Source organism: Mytilus californianus, unplaced genomic scaffold, assembly GCF_021869535.1.
Source record: "Mytilus californianus isolate M0D057914Y unplaced genomic scaffold, xbMytCali1.0.p SCAF_4, whole genome shotgun sequence".
Lineage (NCBI taxonomy): Eukaryota > Metazoa > Mollusca > Bivalvia > Mytilida > Mytilidae > Mytilus > Mytilus californianus.
In genome coordinates, this window is record NW_026262690.1 from 88203086 (window position 1) to 88225848 (window position 22763).

The window sequence follows — 22763 nt, forward strand, 5'->3', positions numbered from 1 at the left end:
ATTGGTGTTGTTTTTTACACTTTTTAGGCGTTTATAAATGAACATATGATACACATAGGTACAACAAACACATAGGGGTTGTACCTTATATATATACATAATAGGCAATCGTATAGTATAAGTTGGTAGCCGAGAGGTTAACATGGTTATGATCAATAAGTCAAGTTAAAGGTAGAGACTTGTCGGTTTAGGTTCGAATCCCTGTATTGTCCTTGTTGTCCTTCTTCTTTAGTTTTTCCGTTTTTCTTTTTTTGTATGTTATTGTGGATGTTTTTGTAATGATAGCGGGTTATCCGTTTATTTTGGGATTATTTTTGGCTATTTCACATATTTGAAAGAAAACGATTACATTTAATTTGTCCATTTTTGTTTTATAAATGTGGTATGATTTCATCTGTTTTACTACATATCTTTACAAATGTTTATTTGCAAATCCCTATGCGAGTAAATCGTGATGTGCCTAGAAATAGGCTTCTTGCTAGTAATTTCGGTAACATAGTTACGTATTATATATTACTTAGAAATAAGTTCGAATATGTCTTCTTTTAAAAATTACAGATAATATTCAGATGCCTTATAATTTAAAGACAGACGTATTATGTTATATAGATATAGGAAGATGTGGTATGAGTGCCAATGAGACAACTCTCCATCCAAGTAACAATTCATAAAAGTAAACCATTATAGGTCAAGGTACGGCATTCAACACAGAGCCTTGGCTCACACCGAACAGCAAGCTATAAAGGGCCCCAAAAATTACTAGTGTAAAACCATTCAAACGGTCTAATCTATATAAAAACGAGAAACGAGAAACACGTATGAACTACATAAACAGACAACAACTACTGTACATCAGATTCCTGACTTAGGACAGGTGCAAATATTTGCAGCGGGATTAAACGTTTTAATGGTACCAAACCTTCTCCCTTTTCTGAAACAATAGTATAACATCACAAAATAGAAAGACACACTATAAAATATCAATTGGCAGGCTTAACTCAATAAAAAAAACGCAAATTAACACACAATGAACGAATAAATTTGATCTGTGATACCTGTATGCAAATACATAGTTAATAAAAATTATAAGGGATAAAATAATTAAGATCAAAAGTTAATAAACAGGTTTAAACAAAGTTAAAGTATGATACCAATGTGAAATGTTAAACAATTTTTAGAAAATCATCACTTTTGAAAAACCTGCGTCATATTATACACAGGTAAATGAAAATAATTTTGTTGTTAAGTATACTTCTTCTTCTGTGTGTATAAAATCTTCCGTTTAGGAATATCAAGAAATTTCTTTAATATCAATAAAACTAATCTAACACCTGGTACATATGGGGTGAATATCAACAATAAAACTATACTATTAGTGCTAGATAAAACTTAATATAGTTGTATTTCTCTAACCAATTAATTGTGCACTTAGATTTATTAATGCATCGTTGAACATAATGACATGGTTATTTAAACTCACTTACAATACCTTTTAATTGAGAATAGGCTTTAATTTTGAAAAGGCATCAACACAATAGTTTAAGTTAGAGATACAATGGATAAGCTCATGGTTTCTTTTTCAAGAATCAACGCTTATTCATTGTATCTATATAACAGATAGTATCCTTGCATTAACTTTGCAAGTTTATTAAATATTTTCACAACTGCCGGTTAAGATTTGACTTAGTACCCTTATCCCACTATCGTCAGCTAGACTCGCTATATTATATTTTGTTTGTGTTTGTTGTTTTTGCAGGATGTAAACGAAAGTGTAGGATCAATGAAAGGTGTGTTAAAGGACAATGCAGATGCAAGAAAGGTTCCTATAGGATAAAACTAGGAGCATGTAAAAGTAAGTGTCTCAACAACAAATAAATGCCAAAAGTTATGTTAACTTAGTTGCTTGGAATATTTTGGACCTACATATTCAAAATTTAATATATTGAATTTAAAATTTGACCGGAAATTATAACGACATGAAATACAAACATAATTGGAAATGTTAAAAAACTTTCTAACAAGTATCATCTTAATGTAGTTTCCTCTGCTGCGTTGTTGCTATGTTTTTGAATATTTAAAAACTCAATGAATATTTTTCAGCAAAGATACCATGCAAACCAAAATGTAAGAGTGGATTTGTTTGTAGTTTCCGCGGAAAATGCAGACCAAAGGGTATTTTTACTTTTGTTACTGAAAGAGACATTCAAACTGTTTCAATTGAATTGTTATTAATATAAATTGGACAGAATCATGTTCAAGAAATACTTTTTTAAACTAGTGGCAATTATTCTTTATTAAAAGGGCATTTTCGCCTTCAACCACATTCATCAACTATACTATACATAAAACAAAATAAGGAGTCGTATTATGACAATGCAAACTTTTCATAGACCTGCAGACAAAGATGTACATGTATGTATTACGTTTACTGTACTTTTGATATAACATTCAGAATTTTCTGTGTGTACTTTAGTTTACGTCATTTGTCTTTACAGATGTTGACTGCCAAATTGCGACGAACCTGTTTCTTTCAAATTCATGTCCTATAGGCAATGACACCTACTTCTATAAAAATAAGAAGATGTAGTATAATTGAAATGAGACAACTCTCCACCAGAGACCAAATGACATAGAAGTAACTAACTGTTATCAAAACATATTATTTCTATATACACTTGATATGATTACAGATATGTATTCGGAATGAGACATCAAATATATGACATCTCATCTACAGGTTGATATTCAGATACAAATCAACCTTTTTAAGGCAGATAAACGGTAATTCCATATTTTCTATGATTATTGTGTTTTTAGGATGTAAACAAAAGTGTAGGATCAATGAAAGGTGTGTTAAAGGAAAATGTAGATGCAAGAAAGGTTCCTTCAGGACAAAACTAGGAGCATGTAAGAGTAAGTGTCTTAACTATAAACTAATGTTAAAGATGTATCATCATTTTTTGTTTGATAAAACATGTGAACTACGTTCCTTTATTCCACCATATACAAAAGCATCGTTCGACAAGTGAAAATATAACGACATGATATAAAAAAAAGGAAATAGTATACAAATTTCTAACAAGTATCAGAAAAATAAATTGCCTGTAGCTTAGTTGTTGCTATATTATTGAATATTTTAAAACACAATTAATATTTTTCAGCAAAGGTACCATGCAAACCAAAATGTGAGAGTGGATTTGTTTGTAGTTTCCTCGGAAAATGCAGACCAAAAGGTATATTCACTTTTGATAATGAAAGAGACATTATCCAGGGTTTCAATTAAATTGTTATTCATATAAATTGGACAGAATGATGTTCAAGAAATACATTTTTTAACTGGTGGCAATTGATATTTAAAAAAAAGCAGCATTTTGGCCTTCAACCACGTTCATCGACCATACTATATATAAATCGAAAAAGGGAGTCATGTTATGATGAATAATGCCAACTGTCCATAGACCAGCAGACAAAGATGTATATGTATGTTTTACGTTTAAAGTACGTTGAAAAAATTCAATAGACACCAGAATGATGGTCCTGATGTATTTCACCTAGATATAAAAACCTTCCATTACATTTTAATGTGTTGAGTTCCACATTGTGACGTGTCAATGTGTATCTGTTTCTTTTCGAAAGTTGTTTTATTTTCTAAAATATATGCTACATATCTGTATCAATAAATAATTCTTTCCATTTGTACTTTATGGAATAACTGATATATTCGAAATGAAACACCAAATGTATTATGACATATCATCCACGGACGGATATTAGGATAAAAAGCTACATTTTGTAGGAAGTTTAACAATTAATATGTATTTTCAATGATTATTGTGTTGGCAGGATGTAAACGAAAGTGTAGAGTCAATGAAAGGTGTGTTAAAGGAAAATGCAGATGCAAGAAAGGTTCCTTCAGGACAAAACTAGGAGCATGTAAGAGTAAGTGTCTCAACCTCAAATTAATGTAAAAAGTTATGTAAACTTAGTTGTTTGAAAACATTGTGATCTATAATTCCCGTATCCATTATATTCAATAATATCATTTGACCGCTGAAAATATAACGACATGATTTCAAAACAAAAGAGGAAATTTAAAAAAATAATCTTACAAGTATCATATTTATATATTTTCCTCGGCTTTGTTGTAGCTATATATTTGAAGACTTAAAAACTTAATTGATATTTTCAGCAAAGATTCCATGCAAACCAAAATGTAAGAGTGGATTTGTTTGTAGTTTCCGCGGAAAATGCAGACCAAAAGGTATTTTTACTTTTGTTACTGAAAGAGACATTCAAACTGTTTCAATTAAATTGTTCTTAATATAAATTGGACAGAAACATTTTCAAGAAGTTCATGTTTAAACTAGTGGCAATTATTCTTTATTAAAAGGGCATTTTCGCCTTCAACCACATTCATCAACTATACTATACATAAAACAAAATAAGGAGTAGTTTTATGACAATGCAAACTTTCCATAGACTAGCGGACAAAGATGTACATGTATGTATTACGTTTAAAGTACGTTGACAAAATTCAATAGACACCAGAATGATGGTCCTGATGTATTTCACCTAGATATAAAAACCTACCATTACATTTTAATGTGTTGAGTTCCACATTGTGACGTGTCAATGTGTATCTGTTTCTTTTCGAAAGTTGTTTTATTTTCTAAAATTTATGCTACATATCTGTATCAATAAATAATTCTTTCCATTTGTACTTTATGGAATAACTGATATATTCGAAATGAAACACCAAATGTATTATGACATATCATCCACGGACGGATATTAGGATAAAAAGCTACATTTTGTAGGAAGTTTAACAATTAATATGTATTTTCAATGATTATTGTGTTGGCAGGATGTAAACGAAAGTGTAGAGTCAATGAAAGGTGTGTTAAAGGAAAATGCAGATGCAAGAAAGGTTCCTTCAGGACAAAACTAGGAGCATGTAAGAGTAAGTGTCTCAACCTCAAATTAATGTAAAAAGTTATGTAAACTTAGTTGTTTGAAAACATTGTGATCTATAATTCCCGTATCCATTATATTCAATAATATCATTTGACCGCTGAAAATATAACGACATGATTTCAAAACAAAAGAGGAAATTTAAAAAAATAATCTTACAAGTATCATATTTATATATTTTCCTCGGCTTTGTTGTAGCTATATATTTGAAGACTTAAAAACTTAATTGATATTTTCAGCAAAGATTCCATGCAAACCAAAATGTAAGAGTGGATTTGTTTGTAGTTTCCGCGGAAAATGCAGACCAAAAATATTTTTACTTTTGTTACTGAAAGAGACATTCAAACTGTTTCAATTAAATTGTTCTTAATATAAATTGGATAGAAACATTTTCAAGAAGTTCATGTTTAAACTAGTGGCAATTATTCTTTATTAAAAGGGCATTTTCGCCTTCAACCACATTCATCAACTATACTATACATAAAACAAAATAAGGAGTAGTTTTATGACAATGCAAACTTTCCATAGACTAGCGGACAAAGATGTACATGTATGTATTACGTTTAAAGTACGTTGAAAAAATTCAATAGACACCAGAATGATGGTCCTGATGTATTTCACCTAGATATAAAAACCTACCATTACATTTTAATGTGTTGAGTTCCACATTGTGACGTGTCAATGTGTATCTGTTTCTTTTCGAAAGTTGTTTTATTTTCTAAAATTTATGGTACATATCTGTATCAATAAATAATTCTTTCCATTTGTACTTTATGGAATAACTGATATATTCGAAATGAAACACCAAATGTATTATGACATATCATCCACGGACGGATATTAGGATAAAAAGCTACATTTTGTAGGAAGTTTAACAATTAATATGTATTTTCAATGATTATTGTGTTGGCAGGATGTAAACGAAAGTGTAGAGTCAATGAAAGGTGTGTTAAAGGAAAATGCAGATGCAAGAAAGGTTCCTTCAGGACAAAACTAGGAGCATGTAAGAGTAAGTGTCTCAACCTCAAATTAATGTAAAAAGTTATGTAAACTTAGTTGTTTGAAAACATTGTGATCTATAATTCCCGTATCCATTATATTCAATAATATCATTTGACCGCTGAAAATATAACGACATGATTTCAAAACAAAAGAGGAAATTTAAAAAAATAATCTTACAAGTATCATATTTATATATTTTCCTCTGCTTTGTTGTAGCTATATATTTGAAGACTTAAAAACTTAATTGATATTTTCAGCAAAGATTCCATGCAAACCAAAATGTAAGAGTGGATTTGTTTGTAGTTTCCTCGGAAAATGCAGACCAAAAGGTATTTTTACTTTTGTTACTGAAAGAGACATTCAAACTGTTTCAATTAAATTGTTCTTAATATAAATTGAATAGAAACATTTTCAAGAAGTTCATGTTTAAACTAGTGGCAATTATTCTTTATTAAAAGGGCATTTTCGCCTTCAACCACATTCATCAACTATACTATACATAAAACAAAATAAGGAGTAGTTTTATGACAATGCAAACTTTCCATAGACTAGCGGACAAAGATGTACATGTATGTATTACGTTTAAAGTACGTTGAAAAAATTCAATAGACACCAGAATGATGGTCCTGATGTATTTCACCTAGATATAAAAACCTACCATTACATTTAAATGTGTTGAGTTCCACATTGTGACGTGTCAATGTGTATCTGTTTCTTTTCGAAAGTTGTTTTATTTTCTAAAATTTATGGTACATATCTGTATCAATAAATAATTCTTTCCATTTGTACTTTATGGAATAACTGATATATTCGAAATGAAACACCAAATGTATTATGACATATCATCCACGGACGGATATTAGGATAAAACGCTACATTTTGTAGGAAGTTTAACAATTAATATGTATTTTCAATGATTATTGTGTTGGCAGGATGTCAACGAAAGTGTAGAGTCAATGAAAGGTGTGTTAAAGGAAAATGCAGATGCAAGAAAGGTTCCTTCAGGACAAAACTAGCAGCATGTAAGAGTAAGTGTCTCAACCTCAAATTAATGTAAAAAGTTATGTAAACTTAGTTGTTTGAAAACATTGTGATCTATAATTCCCGTATCCATTATATTCAATAATATCATTTGACCGCTGAAAATATAACGACATGATTTCAAAACAAAAGAGGAAATTTAAAAAAATAATCTTACAAGTATCATATTTATATATTTTCCTCTGCTTTGTTGTAGCTATATATTTGAAGACTTAAAAACTTAATTGATATTTTCAGCAAAGATTCCATGCAAACCAAAATGTAAGAGTGGATTTGTTTGTAGTTTCCGCGGAAAATGCAGACCAAAAGGTATTTTTACTTTTATTACTGAAAGAGACATTCAAACTGTTTCAATTAAATTGTTATTAATATAAATTGGACAGAATCATGTTCAAGAAATACATTTTTAAATTAGTGGCAATTATTCTCTATTAAAAGGGCATGTTCGCCAAAAACCACATTCATCAACTATACTATACATAAAAACAAATAAGGAGTCGTGTTAAGACAATGCAAAGTTTCCATAGACCAGCAGGCAAAGATGTAGGTGTAAGTATTACGTTTACAGTACCTTTGATAAAACATTCAGAATTTTCTGTTTGTACTTAAGTTTACGTCATTTGTCTTCACAGATGTTGACTGCTAATTTGCGACGAACCTGTTTCTTTCAAATTCATGTCCTATAGGCAATGACATATCCTACTATAAAAATAAGAAGATGTAGTATAATTGCAATGAGACAACTCTCCACCAGAGACCAAATGACATAGAAGTAACTAACTGTTATCAAAACATATTCTTTCTATATACACTTGATATGATTAGAGAAATGTATTCAGAATGATACATCAAATAGGTGACATCTCATCTACAGGCTGATATTCAGATACAAGTAAACCTTTTTAAGGAAGATTAGCCATTATTTCATATTTTCTATGATTATTGTTTTGTAGGATGTAAACAAAAGTGTAGGATCAATGAAAGGTGTGTTAAAGGAAAATGTAGATGCAAGAAAGGTTCCTTCAGGACAAAACTAGGAGCATGTAAGAGTAAGTGTCTTAACTATAAACTAGTGTTAAAGATGTATCATCATTGTTTGTTTGATATAACATATGAAGTACGTCCCTTTATTCCATCATATACAATAGCATCGTTCGACAAGTGAAAATATAACGACATGATATAAAAAAAAGGAAATAGTATACAAATTTCTAACAAGTATCAGAAAAATAAATTCCCTGTAGCTTAGTTGTTGCTATATTGTTGAATATTTCAAAACACAATTAATATTTTTCAGCAAAGATTCCATGCGAGCCAAAATGTGAGACGGGATTTGTTTGTAGTTTCCTCGGAAAATGCAGACCAAAAGGTAAATATACATTTCGTAACTAAAAGTGAATTTAAAAGTTTGAATTAACTATTAAAAAAAAGAAATCAATATAAATTGGACAGAATCAGGTCAAAAAATATTTTGTTTAAACTGTTAGCTATTATTCTTTAAAAAAAACAGTTATATAAAAAACAATCTATAAATATATATATGTGTGTACCTGTTTCTTTCAAATATGTTGTTATAAATGAGATATATCATTTTATTGCCATATACACTTTATTAATGTAAACCACAGATATATGTTTTCGATGTGATACATCAAAAAAATATTGAAATTTGATATATGGGCTGATATTCAAATTGACCTTTTGTTTTCTAATTTTTGTTGTGTTTTCAGGATGTAAACGAAAATGTAGGATCAATGAAAGATGTGTTAAAGGAAAATGCAGATGCAAGAAAGGTTCCGTCAGGACAAAACTAGGAGCATGTAAAAGTAGGTGTCTCAACCTCAAATTATTCAAAAAGCTATCTTAATTTAGTTGTTTAAAAATATTGTGATTTACATTTCTCAAATCCAATACGTTCAATAATATCATTTGACCGCTGAAAATATAACAACATGATATGCAAACATAATTGGAAATGTTAGTTTCTTACAAGTGTCTTATTAATGTAGTATCCTCTGCTTTGCTGTTGCTATATTTTTTTTAATATTCAAGAACTTTATTGTTACTTTTTAGCAAAGATTCCATGTACGCCAAAATGTCAGAGTGGATTTGTTTGTAGTTTCCTCGGAAAATGCAGACCAAAAGGTATATTTACAAAATTTTATTTAAAATTGACATTAAAAATGATGGTTTCAATCAAATCGTGGAAATGAAATCAAGATGATTTTGACAGAATCATGTTCAAGAAATAATTTGTTTCAATTGTTAGCATTGAATTTGGGCTTGTATCATGATTTCCTTGCATCTGTTTTTTTCTATAATAAAAACAAACGATAGCAAATTGAATTACGACCACATACATCAACAACAGACGTTAAATAAAAAAAAGAAATGCCTTGGTAAGATGACATATGATAACTTTCCATGGACCAAAGGACAGAGGTCTATATGTATTTACAGTTTTTTCTGTACGGTTTTTTTCTAAAGGTGCAAGGATGACGGCCTTTATGTTAACGACTGAGTATATTAAACTTAACATTGACTTTTAATATAACATTAATTTAATATTTTTCTATTTGTAACTTAGTTCACTTTATTCGTCTTTTTAGATGTTGACTACAACATTGTGACAAATTATTGTGTGCCTGTTTTTTTGGGTGCAAATGTTGTCATATAGACAATAATGTATGCTACATATTGTTATCAAACCATATACACTTTATATGTTAACAGACATATGTATTCAATATGAAACATAAAATATATAATGGCATTTAATCTACGTGCTAATATTAAGATAAAATGCAACGTTTTGTATAATGTTAAACGGTAATTATATGTTTTCTTCGTTAATTTGTTTTGTAGGATGTAAACGAAAGTGTAGGATCAATGAAAGATGTGTCAAGGGGAAATGCAGATGCAAGAAGGGTTCCTTCAGGACAAAACTAGGAACATGTAAAAGTAAGTGTCTCAACATGAGATTATTTGTAAAGGTTGTAATGTGATCGACATTTCCCTTACATCCTTAAGGTACAACAATATTATATTACCGCTGAATATTAAATGACATGATGCAATCCAAACAAAATTGGAACCTTTATAAAAGTTTCTTACAAGAATCGAACTAATACCAAACTAGAAGCATGGAAAAGTAAGTATTTGAAACCGAATTAAAGAAATACTTATACAAGCCATTTTATTTGCGCACAATAATGTTTTATCAAGCTACATTCCTCATGTGCCTGTCCTAAATCAGAGGACTTTAAATAATCTGTTCCTGGTTGTCATGTTTGGTTTTCGTTTATTGTTACGTATGAATATGGATTTCGCATTTAGTTTAGCTGGTGCCCTTTATAGCTTACTGTAAGATATAGGTTTTGCCCATTGCAATTGTTGAATGCGGTACGGTGACAAATAATTGCCTTTATCCATGTTCTTTGGTTGATAATTGTTTTCTTTGCAATCATACCTCATTTCCTATAATTTTACCATATTTAAATAAATTTATACATTTAGATATTTCTATAGATAATGTATTTACATAGCAGAATGTATTAGACCGCCGAACATGTTGCAGTAGGGAAAGCTGCCGCAAAACAACAAAAAAACATGATTTTCCACCGATAGTCTTTGTCTTTTTGTCTCAAGTCGTGTTTTGTTTTTGTTTGTTACTAATTATTAATTTCTGTTGCACCTACATCTTGTGAAATACAAATGATTTAAGATCCATCACGCAAGTCAATCATTTCATATTTTGCACACAAAAAAAACGTAATAAAAGAGAGGCGAAAGATACCAAAGCGATATTCAAAGTCATATGTCGAAAACGAACTTACATTGATATGGCGAAAAACGAAAAATAGTCTACCAAACATAATTTTTAAAACTAAGGACTAAGAAACAAGAAGCCTTCCAAAAACCGAGGGTGATCTCAGGTGCTCCGCAAGGGTAAGCATATCCTGCTCCACACATTGCACCCGTCGTGATGCTCTTGCAAGTATAAAGTTGCTTATTAGTCTAATTCGGTAAGTTACATTAGTTGAACATATGTGTAGATTTAAATTTATGTTGTTGCTTGCGTGACTTCTTAAATGCATCCGCACGCATAATCTATATTCCACAGTTTAGTTGGTAAGACTGTTCTGGTCTTTGCTGGTAAGTGGAAAGAAGCGGTATTTGTTTATGTAAGTTGATGTATGAACATTTCTGTATTGTTTTAGCCTTCTTGTCCTGGAATATGAATAGCTATATCATAAATTAATAATCAGTGGTTAAGTAAAACAATTTTTGTATTTGTGAAGAAGTGTTAAAGAGAGTACAAACATATTTTTTAATCAGAAATATTTTACTTTATATTTTATAGAATAACTTGTTTTACACGAACCGTTAATATGTAATTGTCAATTATTTATTTAACACAGAGCGATGCAATATTAATAGTTGTGGAGTGAACGCAGTCTGTGTCAAAAGGAAATATTGTCGATGTAAAAAGGGATATGCTGGTCATCCAAAAACATTATGTGAAGGTAAATAATTAATTGTCAGTGTGTCAGAATCGATTAGCATCGCAGATAATCAAATCGAAGCATGCATAAAATCTCAATGACACAACAGTCTGCAACACAAGCTAACCAATTCTAATGTTATTTTGCATGTTACGACAATTTTGATTCGAAGACGTCTTCACGTTCAGTTGGAGACCATAATGATAGAAAGAAGAAGATATGGTATGAGTGCCAATGAGACTACTCTCCATCCAAGTCACAGTGCGTAAAAAGTAAACCATTATAGGTCAAAGTACGGCCTTCAACACGGAGCCTTGGCTCACACCGAACAGCAAGCTATAAAGGGCCCCAACATGACTAGTGTAAAACAATTTAAACAGGGAAACCAAAGGTCTAATCTATATAAAAAAAACCGAGAAACGAGAAACACATATGAACCACATCAACAAACGCCAACCACTGAACAGCGAGGACAGGTGCATACAAATGCAGCGGGTGATGTTGACATTCAAATGCGTTTTTTCTGATTTTATTTTGTTGTTCTGTTGATCGGGAGCTGTTTTCTTTTAATCGTTCCTGTATCATCCTTTTGATAAGATTACGGTTTCTTTAAATATTATGTATGCCATGTCTTCTTAAATACTGTAAACTGGTAAACTAGCACTTTAAAGTCCGATGCATCGTGCAGGTCAAGTACAAAGCAATGTTTATATTCATATCGCATTAACATGTTCTTGTTCTTGTTCTGATATGTATGTAATGATTTTCATTGGACTTTAATCCTCAATCCGGCACCATCATATGTTGTTACAACATAAATTACATTTTTTTTACCGACAAACAATTAGCAAATCTTGTTTTGCAATACTGTATTTGGATTTCATATACTAATACTAAATGTTTTAATAGCCAGACGATTAATATATAAAGTTTAATAAATAATGAACTTAGTATTTTAAAAAATGGCAATTTGCTAGTAATTATTCATAGGTTTTAATACGAATGAGTTGTACAATAAAGTGAGAGGGCAGTGTCACTATTAGGATGAGGAGGAGGATTGTTTTGTGGATTGAATATTCATTTTGATCTTTTAATAGTAAGACTTAATTATTTTCAACTTTGCACACAACTCTTTCCTGCATTGTCCTGCATTTTCTTCCAGACCAGCATATTCATTTACATAACCTCCTCCCCAGAATATAAAATGGTCATCGCCTTACCTTTCAATGGATATGTTGTTAGAACGTACCTTAAATATGAAGCTGCTAAAGTCACTGACTGTCAAATAATAGTATTAGAGAATTGTAAGTTTCAAAATACAATTTCAGAAGTTAAAGAATGTATCAAAAATGCAAGAGGAAATGACTACATTGGAAGAATGAGTACAACAGAATCTGGTAGAACATGTCAGGCATGGAATAAACAAACACCACACCGTCACAGCAAATCGAATGTTGGAGATGCTAAAAACTACTGCAGGAATCTTGACAACGAACCAAGGCCATGGTGTTATACAACAGATAGCAGGAAACGTTGGGAATTTTGTAGAATTCCTATTTGTGGCAAGTAGTCTTTGATAGTAATGAACTCAATATAAAAAAGAAGATGTGGTATGATTGCCAATGAGACAACTCTTCACAAGAGACTAAATTACACAGAAATTAACAGCTATAGGTCATCGTACGGCCTTCAACAATGCAAGAGGAAATGACTACATTGGAAGAATGAGTACAACAGAATCTGGTAGAACATGTCAGGCATGGAATAAACAAACACCACACCGTCACAGCAAATCGAATGTTGGAGATGCTAAAAACTACTGCAGGAATCTTGACAACGAACCAAGGCCATGGTGTTATACAACAGATAGCAGGAAACGTTGGGAATTTTGTAGAATTCCTATTTGTGGCAAGTAGTCTTAGATAGTAATGAACTCAATATAAAAAAAGAAGATGTGGTATGATTGCCAATGAGACAACTCTTCACAAGAGACTAAATTACACAGAAATTAACAGCTATAGGTCATCGTACGGCCTTCAACAATGAGCAAAGCCCATACCGCATAGTCAGCTATAAAAGGCCCCGAAATAACAAATGTAAAACAATTCAAACGAGAAAACTAACGGCCTAATTTGAATCACACCAATGCACATTTTGATCTTTGACCTTTATGTTCGTATGTGATACTCTTTATTTCGGGTTACAGATTATTGTATCACAATTATCTAAGGCTGGCTCACTTTTAAACTGTTTTTTTTTATGGTGCGCATGTCCTGTAAAACTATAAAAATCAGTTGAAGAAGGCTTAACTGATAAGATCGATACAAAGCAGAAAAAAACATCAAACATAAACACAGACCAAACGTGGCAGGGTATTTATCCATCTCGTATTCCTAACAACAAAAAGGACACTAAGTACAGATCTGAGAGTACTTGCAGTTACTGACAGCTAGTTCAAAGCCAATAACAACTAGTAAAAAAACATGTATCTAAGACTGAAATATCAACCAGTACATATCCAGCATCCAATGGATTAGTGTAAAGACGTCATTAACAGTCAGAGAAAAAACATGACAAAAATTGTGACATTTTTATGTTTTTGTTTTTGTTTTTATGATCTTTACATGAGATCAGTTCAAAAGGAATTTGCATTCCTGGATATCAAATACGGGATCTTAGTCTATAACGAAACATGACTTCTAGAAACCGAACTGAGGTATCACTTTTATTATATTTACCAGGATATTACTAGAGCGAATCGGACTGAATTTTATGCGTGAAAAAGAAACTTTATGTAATATATATGATGTACCAATGGTCTATAGCTAGTAGATATGATTATAGCTGATATAGATGCGAGAACCTTAATTTGTAAACTTACAATTACAATGGCATTACCGAACTAATTTCAGAGAACTACTTCCTCTAAGGAAAACAGAATATATATATATATGATTTTCGAATATTTTACAGGTGCACCGAAACCACCATGTGGTGACATGGTAATAATGGCATGCCATTCAGATCGTCAACACAGAACGGAATGTCGTGTTTCAAACGCGGAGAGAATTAATTATATTGAACTTCAAAGTGGCGAGAACAATCCGTCTTGCACATTTGGTGTTACCTATGGTTTCTACGGAGTGACGATATGGTCAAAAGAGAGTTGCCGGGAAAAAATCAAAGTTTGCTTAACTCCAAGTATGTTTTCATTTGAGGATCTAAGATTGAAAAAATTCTGATATACTTTCTTCCTTATTCAGACATCTATGAAATATATTAAATCAACTTCATGGAGAGTACAATTTAAAGGAATTCTCTTCATTGCAACTGTTAAAAACATGATACCAGTTTGCATACACAACTGGCGTTTTTTAATAACCTTTTACAGGTAAACTCGAGATAAAGCATGACAAAAACATTTGAAAAGCAAATAAAGTAAAAAAAAAGCTACGGTACTTTTCTAAATTTGATCAAACCAATATCAATCAGTTTCACCGTAACTTTTTAATTGTTCATGCAAGCATATTGTTAACCAATCATATTTATACGTATATATTCAAATCTATTTAAAATGTACCCAATTTTTTGCGAGATACTTGACGAAAGTCGTCAAAAAAAGTGTTTTTTCTTGGTAAAAAACAGTAAAATAAATTTCTGCATAGACCTACAAGTGTATGCAGTTTGCATACAACTTTAGTTAAAATGACTAAAACGGTTTTCACACTAAAAAAAAGTCTATCGAATTTAGCTTATTCGCAAAATTTACGAACAAAAACCTTTCGCAGACATCTTTCACTTTGAAGTGTATCAATACCTTTTAAGTTTCGTTTTTAACAAAATTTCAGCACAACTTAGTTTGTTTGTAATTTATTCATTGATAATTGCCAGTTAACGAGTTTTTACACAGAGTTTATGAATGTATGACATGTTTTGTTATTTTACAGAGAATCGTGTTCCAATACTTCCTCCTCCAGAAGGTAAGTCACACTTTGTTTCTGACATTTTTTTGTTATATCAATGTAAGGCAAGTTTCCCCAAAGTTGTATATTGAAAAGGTTTAAAATGCATAACAAGTTGAGAGGCTCATGTGTTCGGCAGAAACCTATAGTATGATTTTGTCTTCACAAGAAGAAGTATGACAAGCAGAATTTAAGTTCCTGTATGTTTCCATTTTGTGCTTATTTCTTTTAAAGGAACGTTACAAAGCAAGAGAAGGGATAAATTCGGGGTAATTTGGCCACAAAAATTCATTAGAAATTATATAATGTATGATACCATTATTAATCACAATGCTTGGCATATGTAATTGAGAAAATGTGAGTATTAGCTTAAACATGGATTCGCACTTTGACTGTGACGTCTTTATGTATGGTGACACAATAATCGTGATGCATCTAAAATTAGGCAAATATATCTTTATTTACAAAAAGATATGTTGGATAAGTTATCGTTTAATTGTAAAAGTCAAAATTTTGCTTAATATCTCAACTTTTAATTAATATAATGGCATTGTATGGCTGTATAACCAATAACAATGGTGTATTTTCAACCAAAACTACAATGTCTTATTAAAGTATATAGGTTCGACGTTTGATTCTGAAAATTAGAGAGAGTTGAAAATATTTTGATTTTAGGGCCGATTTGATAATCGTACTTTTTCTTGACTTCACAATTATTTTTACTTCTTTCAGAATGTCGCAATACTGAAAAGGGAGAGGACTATGTTGGAAAATGGAGTAAAACTGAAACTGGAAAGAATTGTCAGAGATGGGACCAACAATATCCACATCAACATGCATTCTTTCTTGATGGAAAAGATTCTGAAAATTACTGTAGAAATTTTGACGGTTCTGCAAGACCTTGGTGTTATACAGAGGATCCTTACACTGAAAGAGAATATTGTGCTATACATAAATGTGGTGAGTTGACTTTATCGTTGATTTTTGTTTTCTTGTTCGCTCCTTAACTTGTTGAATTGGGGGTGTAAAACAAATCATGTACAAAGTTGCGTAATGATAACATGAAACACTACCTATTTCAATGCACAAGATGCGTATTTTGATTATTGATTACTCTTCAGAAATGATAGGGGTGAAATTATTTTGAAATCCAGAACCTCATACAAAATTGTGGTGATATAAACGAAAAGTAGCAAAAGTCTAGACCAAGCATGACACGTTATCGGAGATATATATGGAAGAGATACATTCCTTAATTTCAAAAACCATATAGGTAAAGTTGATGAGCTGACAATTGAGTCTATCATTTTTTTTTTAAATGTTTACTTTTTTTAACAAGGAACAGTATCAACAAAGTATCAATAAATAAGCATGTTATCAAAATTATTATATTTAGGTAGAAATGTCAATTGTGTATATTGTATGAAATCTACTCTAATATCGATTGTAAAGTGGAATTTATCGGAATGTACCTCCGGGATTTTGAAACACAAATACTGGTGCGTACAAATACCTCATTTGATCAGTTAGAGATAGTTACATGTTGACATGTAAATTGATATTTTACAAAATAATCGTAACTTATATTTTAGGCAATATGTATGAACTTTGACATATTTCTTTTCAAATAACATTTGTCCGTAAACAATAATTAAGAAAAAATGTACTAATATTATTATTATTCGAAATTAGTATTAAAATAAAGTGTATTTTTAATTTTCATTCAAAGCACCTGAAGATCCAGAGGATGTAGATGGTGAGTATTTTTTTTTTATCTTAAAAAGGAGAGGCTTAATACCAAGGGGCATTCAAAAATCATATATGTTAAAATAAAACAGACAATACCATGGCCCAAGGCCAAAACAATATTTAAAAAAAGATGAAAGAACAACCATATATATATATATATGTTAATTTGTCATTTATTCTATCTAGGAAATATCACTCTGACGAATCATTTATTGTAAATTAATGTAGTAATTTAATATATGGTATCTTTTTCAATCAAGAGTTGCGTATTTCGAAAAGACCTTGTGGCAACTATAAACAACAGGTTTTTTTAATTATAAAAGTACTTATTTAAACTTTGAAATAAACAAGAGTTCCTTTCATTAGTGTACCCTCTTAAACAAAATCAAGAAAATGAATGCAGCGTTCAACAAGTAATTTTAAAACTTCATCCTTCAAAAAAATATTTTTGTTTACCTTCCAGTAATAGAATTTTATCATCGTCATTTTTTTCGTTTGAATTCATTTTACTTTTGTAATTTCGGGGCCTTTCATAGCTTGCTATGCGGTATGTGTGTTGAACATTGTTAAAGACCTATAGTTGCTAGCGTCTACGTCATTTGGTCTCTGGTGGATAGTTGTCGTATTGGCAATCATACCACATCGTCACATTTTTAGATAAGCTTCTTATAAAAATCGGTATACATATGTAAAAGAAGACAGAAACTTCTAATAAAGACTTGGGAGTGCCACCCAAAACGAGATTGAAAAGTTTTAATCCGCAGTCTACATGTCGATATGTATCAGCTCCCGACCATGTGTAAAGACAGGGCCTTCTAGTATGTGATATGCTAGGTATAACCAGCATGTTTGTCCGAAGAAAGACAAAGTGATTATTGAGATTGTGATGCATTATAAAATGCTATTTTCAGTTTAACAAAATATAAATGGAATCGGTAAATTGTTGGAGACAACTTTTGTTGACCTCTCAACGTTATTTGCTATGTCGGTGTATTGCCGGCTCAACGAAGTTTAAACCACATTTCATGTTATTCATACATATTTCAGAATGTCGAAAATCTACAAAGGGTACAGAATACAAAGGTCGAATTAGTTTGACACAAACTGGGCGTACCTGTCAGTATTGGGAACGGCAATATCCACAAAAACACGTGTTTAGCAACTTGAAAACGGAACATAATTATTGTAGAAATCCTGACAACAGCGGACAACCATGGTGTTATACAAATGATCCAACTACACGTTGGGAATATTGTCAGATACCTATGTGTGGTAGGTTTTAATTATAAATCCTTGCATTCCAAAGTGTATAGAGCTAGTGATATCGGAATCATTAAATTGATTTAGTCCTTTTTTAAAATAAAACGACAAAATTAAACTGCTATATCCTTATTTAGTTTTTTACATTACTGTTTATGAACATCCGCGCACAGCATTTACTTTTCATTCTGTAATTTTATATTATAATATTTGAATAAATTAAAAATATTTGAATAAATTAAAAATATTTGAATAAATTAAAAATATTTGAATAAATTAAAAATATTTGAATAAATTGTTTATATACTTTTGTTATACACTATTGTCTTAAGTGAGAAGTGCAATACAAAATGTTTGATTTATCTAATACACAAACATTACCGTTACTTTTTTTTCGCAGTGAAGGTATCTGCAACTTTTCGTTGTTTTTTTTAGATATGCATAAGCAACACTACTTTGGAAAAGTATACAAAACAAACAGGTCCATATAAAATCAAGGATCTGAACATCTTTTTGATACATACAGCACCAACATTTTTACAAAGGTGATTAGCTATAAACCAGGTTTAATCCACCATTTTCTACATAAGGAAATGCCTGTACAAAATCAGGAATGTGACAGTTGTTTTCCATTCGTTATATGTGTTTGAGCTTTTGATTTTGCCATTTTATAAAGGTCTTTCCGTTTGAATTTCCTTTGGAGTTCGGTATTTTTGTTATGATACTTTTTTCATAGATGGTTGTTTAAATTATTTATATCTATATGTTTTTTTTTTTATTTAACAGCTGCTTGTTCTATTAGGGAAGAAATAGTAGAATGCAAAGCGACTGTTAGAGTCTCTGGTTCATGTTTCTATAAATCAAAAGTAGGATCAAGCTGTGTCTACACCGTGCAGCTGTCAGATTCACAAGCAATCATCAAAACATCAACACAGGAAATGGTACTTACAAATGGAGGAAATCTGGCTGAATGTGCTATTTTTACCTTCAATGATGGAACTCTAAAAATAGAGGATGACGTCTGCAAATGCTTTGAGGTGTTGGACAATAAAATTGCATGAAATTGTATGTATAATTTTTTGATAAAACTATCTATTGCAAAAAGAGGGGTTACATACCAAAAGGACACAAAGGGGAAATAAAATAAATCTATATCAATTAAGACCACCATAAATGTGACATTTTCAAACATTTCAAAGTATCTTAAATTCATTGTTGGTACAATATTTTAGAGCAGTTGATTAAAAGATTACAGGATTTCGTATTTGATTTGTTAAACACTATACTATATATACGTATACTGGATATAAAAAGAACAATATTAATATATATTAATATGCCTTCCTGTGGACTATTACGTACAATTTTGAGATTGCAAACCAAAATACGATTTAGCAGGTTAGACTTTTGCTTAATATATCTTTTCGTCGCATTTCGCATGTTATCGTTTTGCATGTACTATGTGCAGGTGGATGTTATTAAGGACCATACGAAGAAACTTTTGACCTAGCTATTAATACATACACGAAACTAAATGCATTATAAAACATTACTATATCTATGAAATACAGAAAAAGTGTAGAGCTTTATACATTTTCTTTTATATTTTCTTTTTTTTTTTTATGAATGTTGTTTTTTTTTAATTTCCAGATTCCATATCATCAGGAGGACTGAAAAGAATTAGAGGCATTGTGCTTAGTATAGACATAGTGCACTCCCAATAATTGTGTGCTTAGCTTTAACTATATTATCATCTAATAAAATAAAATTGCAGATATCATTTTCCTATATTCATTAATCTAATAATTATAACAAAGTACTAAGAAAGATTTAAGCATATGAATTGTATTGATATATCATGCATCTTACTTAAAGACATTGATCTCTGATTCTTCGTATATAAATTAAGGAGATAAGGTATGATTGCCAATGAGAAGACTATCCACCAGAATCCAAATGACGTGAGTTGGTCACTGTACAATCTCCAACAATGAGCAAAATAAATACCATATAGTCAGCTATAAAAGATCCTGAGATGTTAAAATGTGAAACAATTCAAACAAGAAAACCAACAATCTAATTAAAATTTGTTTTCTGCACTTGCTCCTCATTTTCGTTCGGTTGTTTATATGTCACGCGCGACATATAAACAACCGAACGAAACGAAAATGATGAACAAGTGCGGGGAACTAATTTTAATTAGATTGGTAAACTAACGGCCTGCTTTAAGTCAAAATAATAAACGAAAAACGAATATTACAGATAGCAACAAAAAACAGCTACTCAATTACAGGTTCATTACTTCGAACAGACTTATAAAGAATGTGACGAGGGTTTAAGCATTTTTGTAAGAGCTCAACTACTTTCCTAACATCAGTATAATAGCACAACATAAGCACAACATGTGAAATCATTTAGAAATGGCTAAACTCGTCTGATAGGCACAAAGCACAAAAAACTTGTAACATAAAGACAAAAGGCACATCTAGAGTACCGAAGTACGTGTAGATATCATTTGTCTATAACAACACACAAGAATAAGCCGATGTTATCATAAGTTATCGGACATTATGATATTAATAATTCGGAAAGTCTTTCTATGAAAGAAGGAACAATATAGGTCCTCAGAGAAAGTAGATATCTAGCTACCACTTGTTTATTTGCTTCATTTTTTGTTCTAATTTTCCACACCCCTCTGACGTTTACATAGGTAATGTATGAACAGTTTTGCCCTGTATTCCTAAACATTTGCCTCCGTTAAAGACATTGTGCACTCATAATGACATTGTGTTTCGCACATATAATTACATGTATCCACTGGAGACAAATTGACGCAGATGTAAGCAACTATATGTCCTCGTAGGACCTTCAGCTATTGAGGAAATGTTGATTTAGGGAACTATCGTCTTCAAACGATGCTACGTATTTTCGGCATAGTCAATGCTAAATACATACTAATTCTTTGAAATACTGCATAAAATAAAAGAAGAAAAACAATTATATCCTGACAAAAAAGTCAAATAACTCAAGCTGTATAAGTAGATATGAAAAAAATGTTAATTTGTCTCAGTATGATGAATAGACCTCATCGCTATTTGGGAATCTGCGACACTTAACCTGAGAATTTGCGACACTTAACCTGAGAATTTGCGACACTTGAACTATTGATGTCATACAATAATCCCTTTTTCTTTGTGGCGTCAGTCATTTTGATTGTGACGTCAAAAATTTACGGGAACCTTTAAAATGCCCAGTAATGGCGGATAAATAGCGATAAGGTGTTTTGGAATGAATCCTTGATTAAAAGTTTCAGATAACAATATTATCTATAGGTTCTCGTACGGCCTCCAACAATGAGAAAACACCATATTCGTCGTCCCAATGTTTGTAATGAATGAACCGACGTTGCTAAGTTTGACCCGAACTTGTCAAGTCATCTTCCGGTTTGCTGGTGAAACAAAGAAAACACGTGTTTCTATCATGCAAAATAGGCAATTATAACCCGATAAATCGATTATCTTGTTGTCAGCATATTTATATTGTAAAATATCAGCTGATTGACACAATATGAGGCCTTTGTGAACTAGTTCGCTGCGCTCAATCCACAAAAGTTTCATATTATGACTCGCAGCTGATATTTTACAATATCAATATGCAGATGACCTAATAATCGGTACATATAAGTCAATTTTTAATTAATTGCTGAATTATAAGTTATATAAAGATATAAACCTTGGTATGATGTATTGGGATGAATCCTTGACTAGAAGTTTCATAATCGTTGTTTTGTCTTTTCGTAGTTTTCTTTTTGGTCTGCTTTTATTGGAATTTGTTCTTGCTTTCTTTGTATTTTATCTCTTTCTTTACGTCACCATATGTTATAACATTCGTCCTTATTAAATAAATGACAAGTTTTATGTCACGTTAATGTCTCTTTTTTAACTTATATGTTTTGGAATAAAATAAAGGAGAAGAGCGCCATATGTCCTTACATGTTTACAATTACAAACAGCGACACCTTTCATGCATAAATGTCCAAATACACTGACACGAGAGTCTTTATAATTTTAAGAATGGTGAGTGCCATATGGCAAGGTCTGTTTTAAGTTCTATACAATGACGGGTGCTATTGTTTTAATTGAACTGTATTGAATTATTGTAATTATGGGTGACCTATTTCTAGAGGTTCAAGATTATGTACATTTACGGATGAATCATGTATATTCACATATCTGAAAGATTAATTTCTTTTGAATTGGTCAACAGAATTTTT

General features: G+C 31.1%; 2 protein-coding genes across 51 annotated transcripts in view; one reads left to right on the plus strand and one right to left on the minus strand.

The window, feature by feature from the left end:
• The window catches only part of LOC127738858 (zonadhesin-like), a 90062-nt gene extending 69795 nt beyond the window's left edge, over positions 1–20267 (plus strand). For 5 of the 50 annotated variants that reach the window (XM_052250262.1, XM_052250266.1, XM_052250301.1 and 2 more), the window contains 22 exons: positions 1757–1852; positions 2101–2172; positions 2818–2913; positions 3162–3233; positions 3844–3939; positions 4190–4261; positions 5885–5980; positions 6231–6302; positions 7968–8063; positions 8312–8383; positions 8745–8840; positions 9088–9159; positions 9880–9975; positions 11436–11540; positions 12848–13081; positions 14493–14720; positions 15467–15499; positions 16214–16441; positions 17211–17237; positions 18278–18502; positions 19277–19555; positions 20141–20267. In XM_052250262.1, coding sequence (XP_052106222.1) covers positions 1757–1852; positions 2101–2172; positions 2818–2913; positions 3162–3233; positions 3844–3939; positions 4190–4261; positions 5885–5980; positions 6231–6302; positions 7968–8063; positions 8312–8383; positions 8745–8840; positions 9088–9159; positions 9880–9975; positions 11436–11540; positions 12848–13081; positions 14493–14720; positions 15467–15499; positions 16214–16441; positions 17211–17237; positions 18278–18502; positions 19277–19551 — 2459 coding nt within the window. In that variant the 3' untranslated portion in view covers positions 19552–19555; positions 20141–20267. Of the gene's footprint in view, positions 1–1756; positions 1853–2100; positions 2173–2817; positions 2914–3161; positions 3234–3843; positions 3940–4189; positions 4262–4864; positions 4961–5884; positions 5981–6230; positions 6303–7251; positions 7324–7967; positions 8064–8311; positions 8384–8744; positions 8841–9087; positions 9160–9879; positions 9976–11435; positions 11541–12847; positions 13082–14492; positions 14721–15466; positions 15500–16213; positions 16442–17210; positions 17238–18277; positions 18503–19276; positions 19556–20140 lie in introns of all 50 variants that reach the window. The other 45 variants (XM_052250280.1, XM_052250287.1, XM_052250293.1 and 42 more) reach the window with 43 other exon arrangements.
• LOC127738865 (histone H3.v1-like) overlaps positions 1–22763 on the minus strand; it is a 136868-nt gene that overhangs the window by 87824 nt on the left and 26281 nt on the right. The gene's annotated exons all lie outside the window — the stretch shown is intronic.